The sequence below is a fragment of the Pungitius pungitius genome, chromosome 11 (genome assembly GCF_949316345.1).
Source record: "Pungitius pungitius chromosome 11, fPunPun2.1, whole genome shotgun sequence".
Lineage (NCBI taxonomy): Eukaryota > Metazoa > Chordata > Actinopteri > Perciformes > Gasterosteidae > Pungitius > Pungitius pungitius.
The window spans coordinates 13647052-13663669 of record NC_084910.1 but is presented as its reverse complement, the minus strand read 5'-3'; the positions used below and the strand labels follow the sequence as shown (position 1 = coordinate 13663669).

Here is a 16618-nt window from a genome sequence, read left to right as displayed (position 1 = left end):
GCAAGGACTCTGGTTATTGAGTGTGTGTGTGTGTGTCCCACTGCCTGATGTGCGGCACCGGGCGAAAGGGGGGTGGTATGACGTCATTTTGCAGTCTGGTGATAAGAAAGCTCGACCAACGGGACAATTAAGTGCGTGTGTATGTATCTTTCTTTCTTTCTTATTCCAACGCAATGGCGAGGTCCTGGACATCAAGTAAGCCCGGAGCTGGGCACAAGCGTGACGAGGGGAAACGCTGTGTTGAGCTGTGAGTCACTCAATGTGCGCTCGACAGCGAAAAACAGCCGGGGCAGCAGTCTGGTTCCGAGCCGGTGGGGGCCAGAGAGAGGGAGAGAAGGACGCAGTGTGGGCGGGTTAAAAAACGCCGAGTGGGAGGGGACGCCAGCGTGATATTCCCACCGTTTTTTTTTTTAATCTTCTCCGTGGAGCCAAAAAACAAGGGCATCCATTGGTGTCTCCATCTTCCTCGTGCCTCATCAGCGAGTCTCACGTCAGGCTGAAATACACACTCGTGTCATCTCTGCAAGCCGCCGTGTTAAAGATTGTCCGTGTGTCCTCTACCTGGAGGTTTGTTTTCAGCCTGCGGAGGGCGAGGTGGTGGTGGTGGTGGTGGTGGTGGTGGGGGGACTGCCGAGCGGCAGGGGCGTGAGAGGCGGATGCTGCGAGCGTAGAGGCTGGGTACCAACCGGGAGCATCACCGCAACTCACTACGGTAATGTCAAATCTTGCTTCAGCTAGCGGTCATGTATTCGACATTTCCTCAGCTGACTCTAAAGGGGGAGCCCGAGCTGGTAATGTGTGTTCATGCCAGCTTGTAATGTAAATCGGCTGACTAGTGTCGCATAGGATGCTCCTCTGGTCTCGGGTGGATGCGTATAGCCTGAACAACATGTGAACAGACGGAGTCATCTGTTATATATCTCCTCCTTCTCAATGAGATCTACACGGAGCATGTGGTCCTGTATCCCATCCAAGACTGCAGCAATGGAAAAACGTAGTGTCTTGTTATGTCAATGAGAGCATGACCCCCCCCCCCTCTACACCCCTCCTCGTTTTTCAGTTTACTCCCACAAGACAGCGGCTGCGTTGTTTTAACCTAACAAACCGCAATTAAAACCTGGGACGAAGAACCCACGCGGCGACATGCAAAACCTGTTTATAGTGACACACATGCACATACGCGGGCTACACACTCAGGACCAGGTTTGTGCATTCAGGTTTTCTCTATGAGGACGCAAGCGATGATGGTGTATTTGTTCATAACCGACTCAATATGCAGCACCAGATGGAGTTTGTAATGTCGGGTCTCTGTTAGGCCTCTAAAGGTTACATCCGTGATACCCGGGTTGTGTTTTAATGCACAAACGCAGCATCTGATTGGTCCAATTGCTCTCGTTACTGTCTCTGTCAGAGCTGATCAGTTATTGATGCATGTACTTCATCCACCCCCCTCCACCCAGTTCCTCCTTCTACTTTTCCTTTCCTCCCACAGATGGACAGAATGCATTTTCTCTCCCTCTTCCTCCTTTGCTTGACTTCGGTTGCCGATGGCAACAAAGGTCAGTTCCTCATCATTTTGACTGTTGATTGTGATGTATTGAAGTGATGGTTGACATCGCCACGGGAGCACTCAGACCTGTCAATGTGCTCGGGCTGGACCACGGCAGTTTTTACCTCAAAATGCTCCTGATTACTTTATAGCTCTTTTCCATCAGTGTATTCATTAGATATCAGTGTCCTCTTTAAAGAAACGGAACACATATCTTTTTATACATTTTGTGTCAACGTGCTCGCGTCTGTTGTAACAGTGCTGTGACTGAGAAGATGAATCGGTTTCCTCCTCTGGATCAGATTCATCATCATGTAAAACCATGACTCCGATTCAGCATCATTGTTCCAATTGATTATCATCCCGAGGGAAGGCAAAGTGAAACAGACAGCGAGCAGGGAGAACGTCAGAGAAGGAACTGGTAGAGAGTGATGCAGGGAGCACAAGGAGATGGAGTGTCAGAGAGAGACGAGTGAAATGTTATAAAAGACAGAGCAGAAGGAGCTGTGACAGGAGAGGACATGGCTGAAAAGACGCAGGCTGATGAGGAGGAGGAGGAGGAGGAGGAGGGGGGAAGAGGAGGGAGACCGAGAGGTGGAACGTGAGATCCCGTGAAATGAGGGAAAAGGGAAAGGTGAAGCCAAACATACAGGAAGGTTTATGTATCGTGTGTGGAGAAGATAGACAGGGAGGGGTGGGGAAGTGTTGTGGGGCGATAGTGACAGAGAGACGAAAAATTGCCAGGAGAGACGGAGAGCGATGGAATGGGATGCCTCTCAATCTGTAATCCCGGATGTAATCCACGGGCTTGATGCTCAGATTAATGCTATAGAGCAGAGGATGGCAGAGGGAGGGGAGGGGAGGGGGGGGGGGGGGAAGAGGAGAGTAGGGGATCAACTGAGGGGACAGAGGGCGGGAGATAAATGACCAAAAAAACGGATGGTGGAAATGAGGATGAGGAGGAGATAGCGGAGTAGACCTTGAGAGGGATGAATATTTGATTCGGTTGTGTAGGGCTGAATTACAGATCATTTAAAGTTTATTCACATTCAAGGCTAAATTTATTCTGTTTTGAATGCATGATTTTGCCCGTTTCAGGCAATTTTATTTCCGCAATGCTGCTTTTTATGGACGATAGACAACACTTGAGCATTTTATCTTATTTAATTAAAATGAAAATGTCTTTTATTAAAAATACCGCAGTGAAAGAAGTGCAAGGATCTTTTATTTAGGTTGAAGTACCTTTGGCTGTAGTGAAGTCATTTTAAACTGTTGATTTTCTTATGAACTAGCTACATGGAAGTATTACTGGGGCTTGAAAATAAATATTGAAACATTGATTCAATAGTTCCCTGATTAATCCTATAATTGTTTTCGCTGAAATGGTGGCAATACCAATGTAAAAATGGTAATTGTTCAAGGAACCATATTTCCCTCTGAAATGAAATGGACTCAGTGGACCAAAGAATGAGAAAACTCCAAATTAAGCACCTTTTTAAAAAGCAGTGCTGAGTAACTGTAAAGAAAAAACACATTTTCTATATATTCTTCAGTAAGGTATTACAAAGTATTGGGTTGGCTCTATAATTGAAAAATTTCAAGCAATACAAGTTAAATCAGATTGTCCTTGAGCCGTCAAAATATATTGTATAAAAGTCATTGAGTGTTACTCAACACAACAAGTCCTGTGATTCCGTGTGATGAAACTCTGCAACTTTCTTGTTCAAATGATTGAGGACAATAGAGTCCAAGCTTTTGTTGTTTTTGCTCTTTGTTGTGGTGTAAAATCCTCATCCTACTTGCTCATTAACTTGATCACTCAGCTCTGAACATTCAGCAAAAGGATGAATAATTAATTTGCAATCAAAGGTTAAATTCACAGTAAACCTCGGGCGTTTCATTTGGACACGTCTGTTTTCTTCCCCCCTGTGTTATTGTGTGGTGCCTTTGGCGGGACAGTTTGGCTGATTGATATGAGCAATATACCTCTCTGTGTGTGATGAGGTCAAATCTGACCGGCTTTAATTACACTGCCAACCAGACAGGTGTGTGGAGTGGCGCTTGACACCAGAAGGAGAAAGAAAAAAAACGTCTACACGGGGAAATGAAGAAGAGGGGAAATCTGGGAGGGTGTGAATGTGATTAAACGCTGTCCTTGTGGTCACACATCAGACATACATTGTGTAGCTTTCCCACTCGTGCTCACCATGTCCTTGTCCATAATGGAGTGTTAAAAATAGAAACGTTGGTTCCTTCTAATTGCTCCATTTAACCCCAAGCCTCTTTGGTTTCTTCTCTGTGCCGTTCAGCCAATAAGCACAAGCCATGGATCGAGACAGAGTACCAGGGGATCGTCATGGAGAACGACAACACGGTGCTGCTCAACCCCCCTCTCTTTGCCCTGGACAAAGATGCTCCGCTTCACTACGCCGGTAACGGCCCGGGAGAACATAAGGATGATGTTTTCCATGAATTTGATTGAATAGCCGTAGATTTGGCTGCTGTGAAAAATAGGTCACACCAAGTACTCATACAGGCGAATGGAATATCACACGGCCAGGCCAAATTATAAATGATCCCAGCAGGCCCGGCGTGGGATTTGATAGTAAACAAAGCGTTGACTCTTAAAGATGTTCGGAGCTCTTAGTGGGCTCCGGATCCCAACCATGTGTCCCAGTAGAGCAGTCTAAATATTAAAGGCAATGCACTCAGTCACAGAGTCCACAATTATAGGATAGAATTTTTTTGAGGAATTCATTGAGCTTGTGTCAAAAAGGAAGAGAAAATGGGTTGTTTCAGACGCAAACCTTCAATTTATGTTTGCCAGGGAACATCAGTCGCTATAAAGTGAGTCCCCGCTGCTATCTATTTTATCCTGTTATTATGGTGACAAGATGAAAGGGCACTTAAAGGAATCCTTCAGTGTTCTGTCCCCACCTAATGTATTCTGAAAGAAATCGACTAAATAACAAGATCAATGATGATTATTTATACATCGGTGCATGTTATTTCCTTTCTCGAGGCCAAAATTGTGGATAAGTGTTAGATGTTATTGCTTTTACGAGCACACAGCCGGACCTGAAACGCTTGAGCAATGAGTAACATCTAAATCCTAAATTCAACTGGAAGCCGATGCAAAGAGGGTAAATATGGGAGTAGAATGTTGTACTTGTAAATATAGACTACAGCATCCTAAATAATCTGTTGTCAGATGAATAAACAACCTATTGTTTGTCAGAGGAGGAAAGGAATTAACACTATATGAATATACTGGATAGTTACTGACATTTACTCATTCAAATATAAATGCATAGGTTTTCCGATGTGATTTCCAGGGGAAATCTGTGGCTTCCGGGTTCATAACGGCCCCTCGGGTTCCGGCTCCGTCCAGTTTGAAGCTGTGGTTCTGGACCGCTCCACCGGCGAGGGCCTGGTCCGCTCCAAGGAGCCGCTGGACTGCGAGAGCCAGCGTGAGCACAGCTTCACCATCCAGGCCTACGACTGCGGAGAGGGACCCGATGGAGTCAACAGCAAGAAATCCCACAAGTTAGTTAGTCCCCTCCAAACACAAGATATTGGTTGTTGTTGTTGTTGTTTTTCAACAATAATTAAAGTCAGTCTCTAAAGTATTGTGCAGCCATTTCAGATTCTTGTTCTTACAGCGATCCATCTCTCTCTCTCTCTCTCTCTCTCTCTTTCTCTCCTTTTGTTTTGCTTCCCAATCCCCCCCCTTCCCCCTCCCTCAGGGCCACCGTGCATGTTCGTGTTAACGACGTCAATGAGTTCTCCCCCGTGTTCGTCGAGCGTCGCTACGAGGCTTCGGTCCCAGAAGGACGCCTGTTTGACCGGATTGTGCGCGTGGAGGCTCTGGATGCCGACTGCTCCCCGCAGTACAGCCAGATCTGCTTCTATGACATCATCACTCCTAATGTGCCCTTTGCTATCGACAACGACGGTGAGATGCGTTTTATCTCGTAGCAATAAATCAGCGGGTGTGGGACTCTCAGACCTTTTAATATTTGCCTGCCTCTGCTACAGAAATACAACACCAGCCACTATATTATGATCTTCTCGGGCTTTCTGCTCTGTCTGCCCTCTATGGACCGTCGTCAGTACAATCAATTGTTAAACGTATCCAATTTCTAAACTGCGGATGCCCTCAACACATGAAAAGGACCTACACCAGATGCTGCTGGGGTATTGATGTCTGCATATTGACATAGCGAAAAGAATTGCATGCACTTAACTCCTCGTACAGGTAGAAACCAAGCGATGTGAAAATAGACCTCTGTGTGGGCGTACCATTGTTCGGTCTGTAAAAATATTGCAGCTGTTTTGGTTTAACATATTTATCCTTTTTTAGTCTGTGGCTCCTCGTCGATTCCCTGAATTGTCTCTGTTGCAATTGTTTCCATTTCTACTGAGAAGCAGATGACCCTTTCTTATTATGACTCTGCAGAATTGTCTTTTTGGGGGGGGGGAAAGTGGTACAGAGACCTTTTGTTCCAGCCTTCATTGTCTATTTTCTTTTCACTTTGCCTTCTCTCCACCTCTCAGCATGTTTCTTCTCGTTTCATAATTCCTTGTCCTTTCCTTCTTTGTCTCCCTCTCTGCGTCGCCTAGGTAACATCAAGAACACCGAGCCGCTGGACTCAAAGCGTCAACGCGTTTTTACATTCTGGGTGACCGCCTTTGACTGTGGGAAGAACCGAGCTCAGGCTGATGCCCAGGTTGTCATCACCGTCAAGCCGTCCTGCAAACCCGGTTGGATCGGTAATCTGACGCGGACACTCTCTCTCTCTCTTTCTCTCTTTCTCTCTGTTTTGGCTGTCATGCTTAGACGACTCTCGAGAGGTTGAAGAGATGGGTTTTAGATGTTTGATCTGTGGAAAATATCACTTTTAGATATACGTGGGCTGCCGTTACGATGAGTCACCTTTTGCTTCTTTATATCGAGAGCTGAGTTTTAAAGAGATAGGCCTGTGTGAGTAAGTGACAGAAAAATTACAACAAAAGAATATGTTTTAGACTACATATACGGTAGATTTATAGATTCCATACATACATTGATTCTGTGTATCGCCTCATATTGGATGCTTCCAACGGGATGATCCTAATCGATTGACAATTTCAAAAACAACCTTTTGAGGTCAGATTGAGATTGCACTACTCTTTTTTCAGGATGGACAAAGCGTGTGGAGTACACACCCGGCTCAGGCAGCATCCCCTTGTTCCCCAGCCTGCATTTGGAGACCTGTGAGGAGACTGTGTGGAACATCCAGGCCACCGTAGAGCTTCAGACCGGCCACATCGGGAAGGGCTGCGACCGGGACAGCTACTCCGACAGATCCGTGCGACGGCTGTGTGGTGAGTTCGGGTGTGATGATGTAAATGCGCAGAGGTTCCGGATCCTCTTTTTATTAACTGTTTATTCTCTTTTTCCTCATCAGGTGCCGTTAGGGGTGAAGTGGATCTTCTCCCTCCTCCATCCCCCGCTGCCAACTGGACCTCCGCTCTGCCCACTCTCCCCTCCTCTGATTCCTCTCTGGTCTTCTCCTTCAATGGATCGAACCACGTGGCCGTGGTGCCGGATTCGGTCGTCTCTGCGTTGTCGGGCGACCACTTCACCCTGCAGCTGTGGATGCGAAGGGGCGGCGCCAACATCCAGCCCTCGACCACTCCGACCAGAGGCAGCCGCAAGGAGGAGGAGACTATTGTGTGCAGCACTGTCAAGAACGGTGCGTCATGTCGTAGAGTCACGATTTCACTGACATTTTAAAGAACAATATGTTCTTTTTCTTCTTCAAAACCCAGTCAATTGTCTAGAACTGAAGAGAAAGTCATTGCTGAAAAAAGCAGTTTATAGCTTTAAGAACTAGTATCAAGGTGCTTTTGAGAGAGACACTTAACCCCCAGCCCCAGAACAGAAAAAAACCTTTTCATATTGTGTACTTATTTGTACCTTCATGACTTTGTAGGGACAGTTGTAGGGCCTGTTTTCAAAAATTGTCCCTCTGGGGGGAAAGTGGCAATAAAATTCAGCATTGAGAAAGACAGAACAGAGATGAAAATTTACATGAACCACATTGCATAATTAACGTCTGACTGGTTGTTCTCTGAAGAAATACCTGCTGAGATTAAGACAGTTTGACACACTGAACGACCAATTAACTGCCGTTCTTTTGCTCTACAGACGATTCCTTCTCCCACTATTCCCTCTCCGTCCACGGCTGCCGCCTCTCTCTCTTCTACTGGCCCGACGTCTCAGCCGCACGGCCAGTCAAGTTCTTGTGGAAACTGGAGCAGGTAATTAGGAGGCTGCAACACCTGGCTTTGATGTTCTTTTGTGTTTTTTTTTTATTTTAAACGAAATGCATTCTATAGACTGTCTGTGCAAAGTCAAACATCTGGCTCAGGCAGCTATTTCATAAAATATGAATCTTTCAAGGATACCTACCAGGTAACTTAGTACTTCTGTGCAGTTTTTAAAAAGGAGATATAATGGGAAAAAAGATTCTATGGCGTTCAGGCATCACATTGCTGTGTGAAGTGGTTTTGTTTTGACTGGAGCTCCTGGTCCCAGACAGATTGAAGCAGCGTGGATTAAAGAAGGCTGAGCTGATATAGAGAAGATTTGTCAAATCCCTTGTCTGACCCACAGTATCTTATTACCCCGCTCCTTCTTTTCTGCCCTTCTGTCTGTATGATTCCCTTTGTGTTCCAGCTGATGCATTTATTTATCATTATTCAATAAACAAAGATTAAAGAAACGTTATAAAAGTGGAGCTAATTTATGTAACAACGCTTCGTTATATCACCTCTCTGTTTTTTTAATTATCTCACAACACTTTCGATAAATTAGAAGAGCTAACGTCCAAACCTTCACCGAGCAAGATATTTCAACTGCATCCTTTGTTCTGGCTCAGGTTGACTCTGTTTTACCTCTCAACAGGTGTGTGACAGTGAGTGGCATCATCTTTCACTCAGTGTCCAGTTCCCCTCCGTGACACTGTATGTCGACGGTGTGACCTTTGACCCTGCTCTCATCCACGACAACGGCGCCATCCCCAACCCTGCCCCCCGCCAGAGGATGTCCATCGGAGCCTGCTGGGGTAACGCACGCAAATTTATGCTCAGCGTATCTACAATTGACAAATATTTAACTTCAGTTTAATGATGGATTCTGTATGCAAGCAGAGAGCAGGGAATCTGCTTTTATTCATAACATCTTTATGCATGAATGCTATGAGCAGCAATAGTGCAGTTCGCTTCCTGTTTTGCATTTCTTCTGTCCATAAAATGTCATTAAAATCACATTGCCAAAGATAGCAGGCTGACATGTTTGACGTGAACGGCACCATCAGAAAGTCTGCAGAGACATTGTCCCTCCGTCATTCAATCCCTTCTTTCCCTCAGTCATAATTTGGTTGATGCATTTTGTCTTTGAGGGCTAATAATATAACCGACTTATCAATTATTCAGAATGACAGAACAACCCAAGAGCCAGACAGCTATCAGCCACTTAGACTAGAATTGCTGGTTAAAATGGGAAACTGTGGCTGTCAATTAGCATTAAAATACACGCACGCACGCACACACACATACACACACACACGCAGTGTAAAACTCTCATCCATAGAGGAAGTGGTTCAGCGTGGCACCAGCTGCTGCTGGGTAATGCTATGTTGCATTTCTGAAAATCTACAATTATATGCTTGCATATTGTCCTTTTTGCCTTTGTATGTTGTTTATTTCGTATTTTTCTTTCTTGATATTGACCTCGTGCGAACTGGAGTCTTCCTTTCTCTTTCTTGAACATTGAAGTATCCTTCTCAATGGGCCGAATTGTTCTCCTTTTCTGTTCCCCTTTTTTCCCGTCTCCGTTTTCTTCCAGCAGAGCCCGAAGAGAAGCAGAAGGAAATCCTAAACAACACCATCCCGGAGGGTAAAGACTCAGGTAACGCCCACGTCTCCACGTTGTTGTCAGTGTGCAGTCTGTCAATTTGCTGTGTCAGTGTTGATGTGCAATTCATGTGCACATTAGAATGTGAATGAGGTGTGATCTGTAATCATACTAGACTGTCTCCCGGTTTTTAGTGAAATATGTGGGAGGTTACCACGGCCTGTTGTCGGGGGTGACGGTGCGTCCCGGCAGCGTGGAGCCTCACAGTGTGGTGGAGTGTCTGTACGCCTGCAGGGAAGGCTTGGACTTCGGGGACCTGGAGACTCTGGGCTCCGGCATGAAGGTGATGCCACGTTGTAGAAAAACAATAAATCGTATTTGTAAACCTTATAGATGAAGACAATTAAACCCAATTTGTAGAAGCAATTACTATAATCAAATCTTCATTCAAATCACTTCAGACCAAACAATTTATCCTCATTTAGCTAATATTTGTGTCCTCAGATAAGGTGTTTCTTTTCATCACTTGTTCGATATCTACAAGTAGCAGATACATTCACAGATTAATTTAATATTTAATTTGTGGGTTCATAGTCCTACCCATTGCAGGGTAAGTATTGCATGCACATGATGTGTTCACAGGGGGGGAGGTCCAAATCTCATTCATCTTTGATGTGTTTAATTTGTAGTCAAGTCATGTTTCAATCATCATAGGAGCGTCCGCTTTGAACAACTATGAATTTATCCCTTAATTGCAACACAAAATGTTGGTATGCTGCCACATGTGTTTATAACCTCCTCTAGTGGCGGTTTGGTGTGTTTGAAGCACTTAAAACTATAAAAAGAATTGTCCAATGTTTATAAAGCAGATCAATAAGTCGGCTAATATTATGCTTTTGAAGTAGAATCCTTTCAAAAGAACTTTTATTTAATGGACAATGAAGGAGATTAACCTTTTCCAATGTTCTTCTGCGTAAACACTTCAATTTTGTCTTGAGCCACGTAACGCGATGCCTTCACGTGTACATTTATAGGAACGGGATTTTTCTTTTGTCTACGCAGGTCCATGTGAACCCCAGCCAGTCAGTGTTGGTGCTGGAGGGAGACGACATCGAGAGCTTTAATCGTGCAGTGCAGCAGGTCACCTACCGCAACTCTTTACGCTTCGCCACCCCCGGAGTCCGACCCCTCAAACTAACCACCTCGCTCAGGTACGTAAACACTGGGGTAACTAACGGTAGTTATGCGACTTTTGAGTGAAGGTCATTCTGTGAAGACGGGGATGCAGGCGGAGGGAAAGAGGGACATCATTATTGTCATTTATCACTGAACACCACAAATGATAGGACTTGAAATGAAATGATTCCTCAATTGAAGCGTCTCTTTCTCCCTCTGGACTCGGGGCCTTTGCTTTACTCCTTTGACATTGGACTCATCAAACATGAACCTTTGCCTCTGACGTGATAAGGACTGTGGTGGCAGGATGATTATCGAGGAGAATATGTCAAAGCAAGAGATAACACGGAATCTCTTTGCTCATTCAGTGATCTAGTTGCTTTTTGCTCTGACAGAGAAAACTAATTTAATTCTTTGTGTTTTTTACTGCAGTTGTTGATCAATTACATTCAAGAAATTCCTTTCCTTTTTAAAAACAATGTAATTCAACTCAATTGTATTTCTGTGGTTTGCATTATGTCAACTAATTACAATACATCAAACTATTGCCAAAAATTAGATCCCTAATGTCGGCAGACAGATTGATGATAGAGAGAATCCCCGACTCGGTGCATCGCTCTGAATCACCTGGCCGTGAGAATAAAAAGCACACACACACACACAGTTTCCGGGTCAGTGCTCAACCATGCTTAACAACTGTGAACTGGCTCTCCGGTTTTAACAGTCACTTTTAGCTGATGAAATATTAATTCACCTCAGGAAGTACAGTCTGGCACACATACCGTTTGGTATATTGTGTGTTAAAACCCGCTGCCTGCCGACAAATCAGATCTGGTCAAACTCTCAGGCAGGGCAGATATTCTCATCACTAACTTTCGTGACGGTTGTTGTTGTTGCGTGTTTGTAAGATTAAAATGACTAACAGGCCACAAGATGGTACTGCAGTTTTTTTTTGTTTTTTTTAGATTCAAGGTCACAGGCAGATGCTTTTTTCACTTGGTTTCTGATCAAGTGTCCCAGAGGTTGTTCTCTTCCTCCCTCTAGTGTGTTTTATTGCGTGTGTGAAGATTAGACTGATTTGAGGCCAGGAGTTGCCCAGATGGCTGAACAGCAGGCCCTTCTGGAGAGGCCGATAGAAGCAGCTGCTCACTCTGATAGTGGAAATGTAACACACACACACACATATAAACAACATGCTTAATCCCCTTTCAAATGGCACGCTGAACTATAGTGCAGATAAATGAATAGATAGGGAGCCGGTCATCGGCCTGATTTGCTTTACCATTCTGGCAGAAACATTTTATTTGACAACTATGGTTTAACATTTTTAAGTTTCATGCCAGAGTTTCCTACGGCAGTGGTGATATTATGGAACTAGATTGAGAAGACATTGCCCTGGAGTCAGATCTGTTAGTCCATCCCGGGCATGGTTCAGTCCAGTGGCATGAGAGAAATATCCAGGGATCACTAAAGTCAGTGGGACTTCTCATCTGGCCACCAGACTTTTATGGCAAAGTTGTCAAATAGTTGCAGATATATTTCAGTCTGCACCAAATTGGTGGTAACAAAAAATGTGCAAAGTCTCCCATCTTATTTTTTTCTCTCTCTCGACCGACATCGCACCCTGCCTTCGTCCCCGCCTTCGTCCCCGCCAGATGTTTCAACGAGGAGAGCTGCCTGTCCCTCAAGCAGCTGGAAGGATACCTAGTGGTTCTCCAGCCTGACGCCCCTCAGATCTCTCTCTCCGGGGTCGGCCCTCATCTGGCCCGTCCCGCCCCCGAGTTTGAGGGTCCCCGTGGTGTCCCCCTTTTCCCCGAGCTCCGGATCGTCTGTTCCTTGACTCATGCTGTCAACACGGCTGCACATGGGATGGAGGGAGGAGGTGAGTCACGGGTTAAACACCCTGTCTGGATTAGATTTTGAATATGAATCACAGCCCGTTCTCACTACTTCTAAGTGACTGTACATGGAAATGAATTGAAGAGACCATCTGTAATCTACATCTTTTGTTTCCTAAACTATCGTCTCTTAGCCCTGATGTCCGACGCTGTGGCTCACACTTTGGACGGCTGTGAGGTCCAACCACTGGGGGAGGAGCTAAACCCAGAGAGGGAGGAGCTTCTGGTGGACATGGATGTAGTGCGAGAGAGGGGACTGGAAATCATCAATACTACTGCTTATATTGCTATCACAGGTGCATTTTAAAGCTATAAAAAAAATATAAAAATTATTGTTATTGAATTATTGTACTGGTCAAAATAGACTCCTATTTACAATCCGAGCAGACGCAAGCAAACAGCCTTACAACTGATTTAAATATTTCCAAGGCCTAACACAAATGAAGTTGATACAATAATATATTGATATTATATATACAATATTAAGACGTTGATTTGGAAAATACCACAAGCAAAAAAACGTCACGCACAATTCAATGACATTTATAACAAATGATTGAAATCATTTCTGAATTAAATGTAGTTATCCCAGTCAGCCCCCAGCCTCCATAACACTCTTCTCCTTTTTTGTTTGCAGTTCTCACCTGAATACTAACTTTCTTTTCATTCTGCGCTCCCTCCAGGTGCCGAATCCATCTCTGTGTACGAGGACGTCCTTCGCTCAGTCCGCTACCGCCTGGCCAAAGGCTCAGCCCGCTTTGAGAGGCGGTTCCGCCTGTCCTGCTCTGAGATGAATGGCAGATACACCAGCAATGAGTTGACTCTGGAGGTGAAAGGATGGACAAATGTCTTGTGGATGGGAGCGTGAGCGCTCAGTCGAGACTTGGATTGTTTTGTTTCATGTTTTTCTCCTTTGTTTCTCTCGCCTCATTCATTCAGGTGAACTTCCTCCACTCTCTGGACAGTTTGTACCAACCATCCCATTTGTTGGCCTCCCAGCAGCAGTTTCTCCATCCATCCCACCACGCTGGAGAGCTGAGTGGACACACCCTGCCCAATCCACACCGCAACTCAGGTGACGTCCCGCTTTTGCGGTCAAGAACAGATATTATAAAGATATTATTATATATTATGATATTCTCATTCTATCCTCATGCCTCTCTCTACACACTGTTACATAAAAAATGTCCATGAGTGAAAGTATAACATTGGTAGAAACTTAAAAGGAAGAGGGGTGAAGTTTTATTTGACCCACTTCTTTAAATCAAGTTTGTGGGTCCACAAACAAATGCTGATAAAATAAAGTGATCGACTTAGCGTTCTCTTATATAGGAAAATTAGGTGGAATTTTCCAACAGCTGAAATGTCCTTAAGGACACTCGGGCTGGACAAAAAAAACAAAGGAAAAAAGGCTGTGATTACTCTCAGAGGTAATAATGCATTTGTTGGAGATATATTTAGTGATGGATTAATACCATCAATTGGTCTACAATAATGAAACAGTATTCAATCAGGTCATTGTGGTATTTGAATAACTTGTCAACAATAAGACCACATATAAAACACTTGATTTATAGTTTAGATCTAGATTATTTGGTCACTCATAATGATCACTTGTTGTGTTACAGTAGTGCCAGGAGCAGCCACAGTCATCATAATGGTGTGTGTGGGTTTCCTGGTTGTCATGGTGATCCTCGGTGTTTTCCGAATTCGCTCCATCCATCGCCGCGTTGACGGTGCCGGGGGCGAGGCCAAGGAGGGTACCAGCCAATGGGACGACTCTGCCCTCACCATCATTGTGAACCCCATGGAGGTAAAAAAAAAAAAATCAAAACAGATGAGTTATTGCTGCAATGGTGATAAATGACGGCACCTGTTGATGCTCCTGTTTTCATCCACAAATCGCTCTCTCTCACAGTCCTATGAGTCCCGTATGGGAATCTCTGCGGACACAGAGGGGGAAGAGGAGGAGGAGGAGGAAGAAGAGGAGGTAGCAGAGTCACCCGAAAACGCTAGCGATGACCAGCGAATCATTATAAAGAAGGAGGGGAGGGACGGCAACGCCCGCCGCTACTGAGCCACACAAATCTCTGCCCCAGTTCTCATGGAAACCACCAACCGGCTCACACACTCCACCACTTTTAATATCAACAACCGCTGACACTACTAGTATAAGGAATGTATGCTTACAAACACTAGACACAACACAGTCACTGTAATAACACCTCTTGACACTCAACGCCATATGTGACCTATAGCTGACAACGGGCAGTTGTTCTCCACCTAAATGTTCAATGGCACAATGTATACATTTAATGTAATTTATCCACCTGAGCAAACCCCACCAAAATTGTATGTGGTGCACCAGTTCTCAATCACAAGGTGGTTTTGTGTCTGTATAGTGTAATACTGATTGAATGACACTGGTTTTTGTTTTTAAAAGAAAAAGATTGTACTCTATCTTTTGTTATTAAACCCAGAACGAAATCGCCACAATATGAATACAAGAACAATCTGCAACACGCAGGCCTTGAATTTGATGAGTAGGCAAAGACATGATCCTTGATCCGACACGTCGCTTACAAGACTCGAGAAGTCTCGCACAAGCTATTTTCTTCGTCTTTGCATCCTCTCTCAACGCGTTCCTCGAACATCGTTAACCACAGGGTGAAGACAGTGAGGTCACTCTAAAAGATTTAAAAAAAAACATTATGCTTGCAGGTATTTTTCTTTTGGTATTGTGACTATTTTTAGCGCTTCAGCAATTTTATTGTGAGGCTGATGATATAATAACGTTTTGAGGACCACCAACCATTCACCTCACTATTTACGCAAGTTGCTACGTAAGCAATACACTCTACGGTAAACCTGGTCAAAACCCCTGATCCCCCTCCCACAGTGACCACTGGAATGTCTCTAAATGACTCTCACTGCACCGGGTCACTCACTGCACACTGCTCTTACAATAACTGCAAGACGTCACATGCAATCACACACAAAGACACACACATACACACTCCATAGTGCTACCCCTGCTGTTTCCAGAATGTCAGCTCAGCTTGGGCAGTTTTGATTGTATTGATTGTAATGAATTTTCTGTACATACAATGATGAATATTATATTATCGTTATTACTGTAATTCTTGCAGCCACTCTTCTTCTGCACATTTTGAGAGGGAGCAGATTATAATTTACCTTTTCCATTTGAATTATCACCTCTTCAGCATCAGATAACAGTATGATAAGGGTACTAATAATAATGGTAGTAGTGATACGGATGATAATCTTTGGCTTGAGTGTCTTTTAATTTGTGTGTAATATCGTTGTAATTTAAGGACTTGTCAATATCTGGATCACTGAAAAAGGAAGGCACATTGTTGTGATACTTAGATATGTCTCACTCATTTAATCTTTAATACATTTCAAAACTGAACCTTTAATTGCTTTTTTATTTCCGTCCATCTGGTATATTTGGGTTAATGAATGTACAACTGTGTGATTTTCCTCCCCTCCCCTCTTCCTCCCTGTCTTTCTCTCTCACCTCTCCCTCACTCTCCCTCCGTGTCTCTTGCTGTCTGTCTGTGAAGCCTATCAATGTGCAGTGCTAAACCTGTCAGTAAATAAAGCCTGTCGTTTTTGAGTGTGATGTTAAGAAGGAATACACATTGCATTGATTAATAACTTATATTATTACTGTTACTATCGGAACATTACCTATAATTATTGATACAATGATGACATGGATAATGCTGACTAATTGTTATTGAGAACTGTCAGAAAACATTGCAAAATTCATAATAAAAACACTATGACGTCTCCACGAGAGAGCTTTTTTGTTAGAGTAGATACTGAAATAACACTCTTATTTTGTAAAACAGTATTTTTAAATTCAACTTCATATATGAAAAAAACTCGAAAAATCACATATTTTTAAAATAATAAATATGTTGATATCTATTTTATTATGATTGAGCAATTAATTATTTTACTGTTACAATTTCTAACCATGCGGTCTCTGCTAGTCCAATAGAACTAACTATTGCACATGAGTAAACTTTTAAGAATTGTTTTTAACTAGGTTTTTAATTCCTA

At 43.8% G+C, this 16618-nt stretch overlaps 1 protein-coding gene across 4 annotated transcripts; it reads left to right on the top strand.

The window, feature by feature from the left end:
* Positions 1 to 119: 119 nt before the first annotated feature.
* Positions 120 to 16342, top strand: clstn3 (calsyntenin 3). 4 transcript variants are annotated; one of them, XM_037453331.2, is made up of 19 exons: positions 120 to 139; positions 1493 to 1559; positions 3859 to 3981; positions 4885 to 5095; positions 5296 to 5504; positions 6173 to 6322; positions 6731 to 6916; positions 7000 to 7287; positions 7743 to 7855; positions 8502 to 8661; positions 9447 to 9506; positions 9647 to 9795; positions 10515 to 10663; positions 12284 to 12510; positions 12661 to 12822; positions 13210 to 13355; positions 13466 to 13601; positions 14155 to 14339; positions 14445 to 16342. In XM_037453331.2, exons 2-19 carry the CDS (start codon positions 1493 to 1495, stop codon positions 14601 to 14603), a joined length of 2880 nt encoding a protein of 959 aa, XP_037309228.2. In that variant the 5' UTR covers positions 120 to 139; the 3' UTR covers positions 14604 to 16342. The 4 variants fall into 4 exon arrangements, with proteins under 4 accessions (XP_037309228.2, XP_037309229.2, XP_037309227.2 ...); XM_037453332.2 differs by lacking the exon at positions 120 to 139 and adding an exon at positions 182 to 712 and having other exon boundaries at positions 14158 to 14339; XM_037453330.2 differs by lacking the exon at positions 120 to 139 and adding an exon at positions 183 to 567.
* The last annotated feature ends 276 nt before the right edge of the window (positions 16343 to 16618 follow it).

What these genes read in the sequence shown, in the direction of transcription:
- clstn3 (XM_037453331.2), top strand. Translation starts at nt 1,493, where the DNA reads ATGGACAGAATGCATTTTCTCTCCCTCTTCCTCCTTTGCTTGACTTCG. An exon ending in CTTTGCTATCGACAACGACG is followed by an intron (nt 5,505 to 6,172) that starts GTGAGATGCGTT and finishes TGCGTCGCCTAG; the next exon opens with GTAACATCAAGAACACCGAG. An exon ending in GTGCAGCACTGTCAAGAACG is followed by an intron (nt 7,288 to 7,742) that starts GTGCGTCATGTC and finishes TTTGCTCTACAG; the next exon opens with ACGATTCCTTCTCCCACTAT.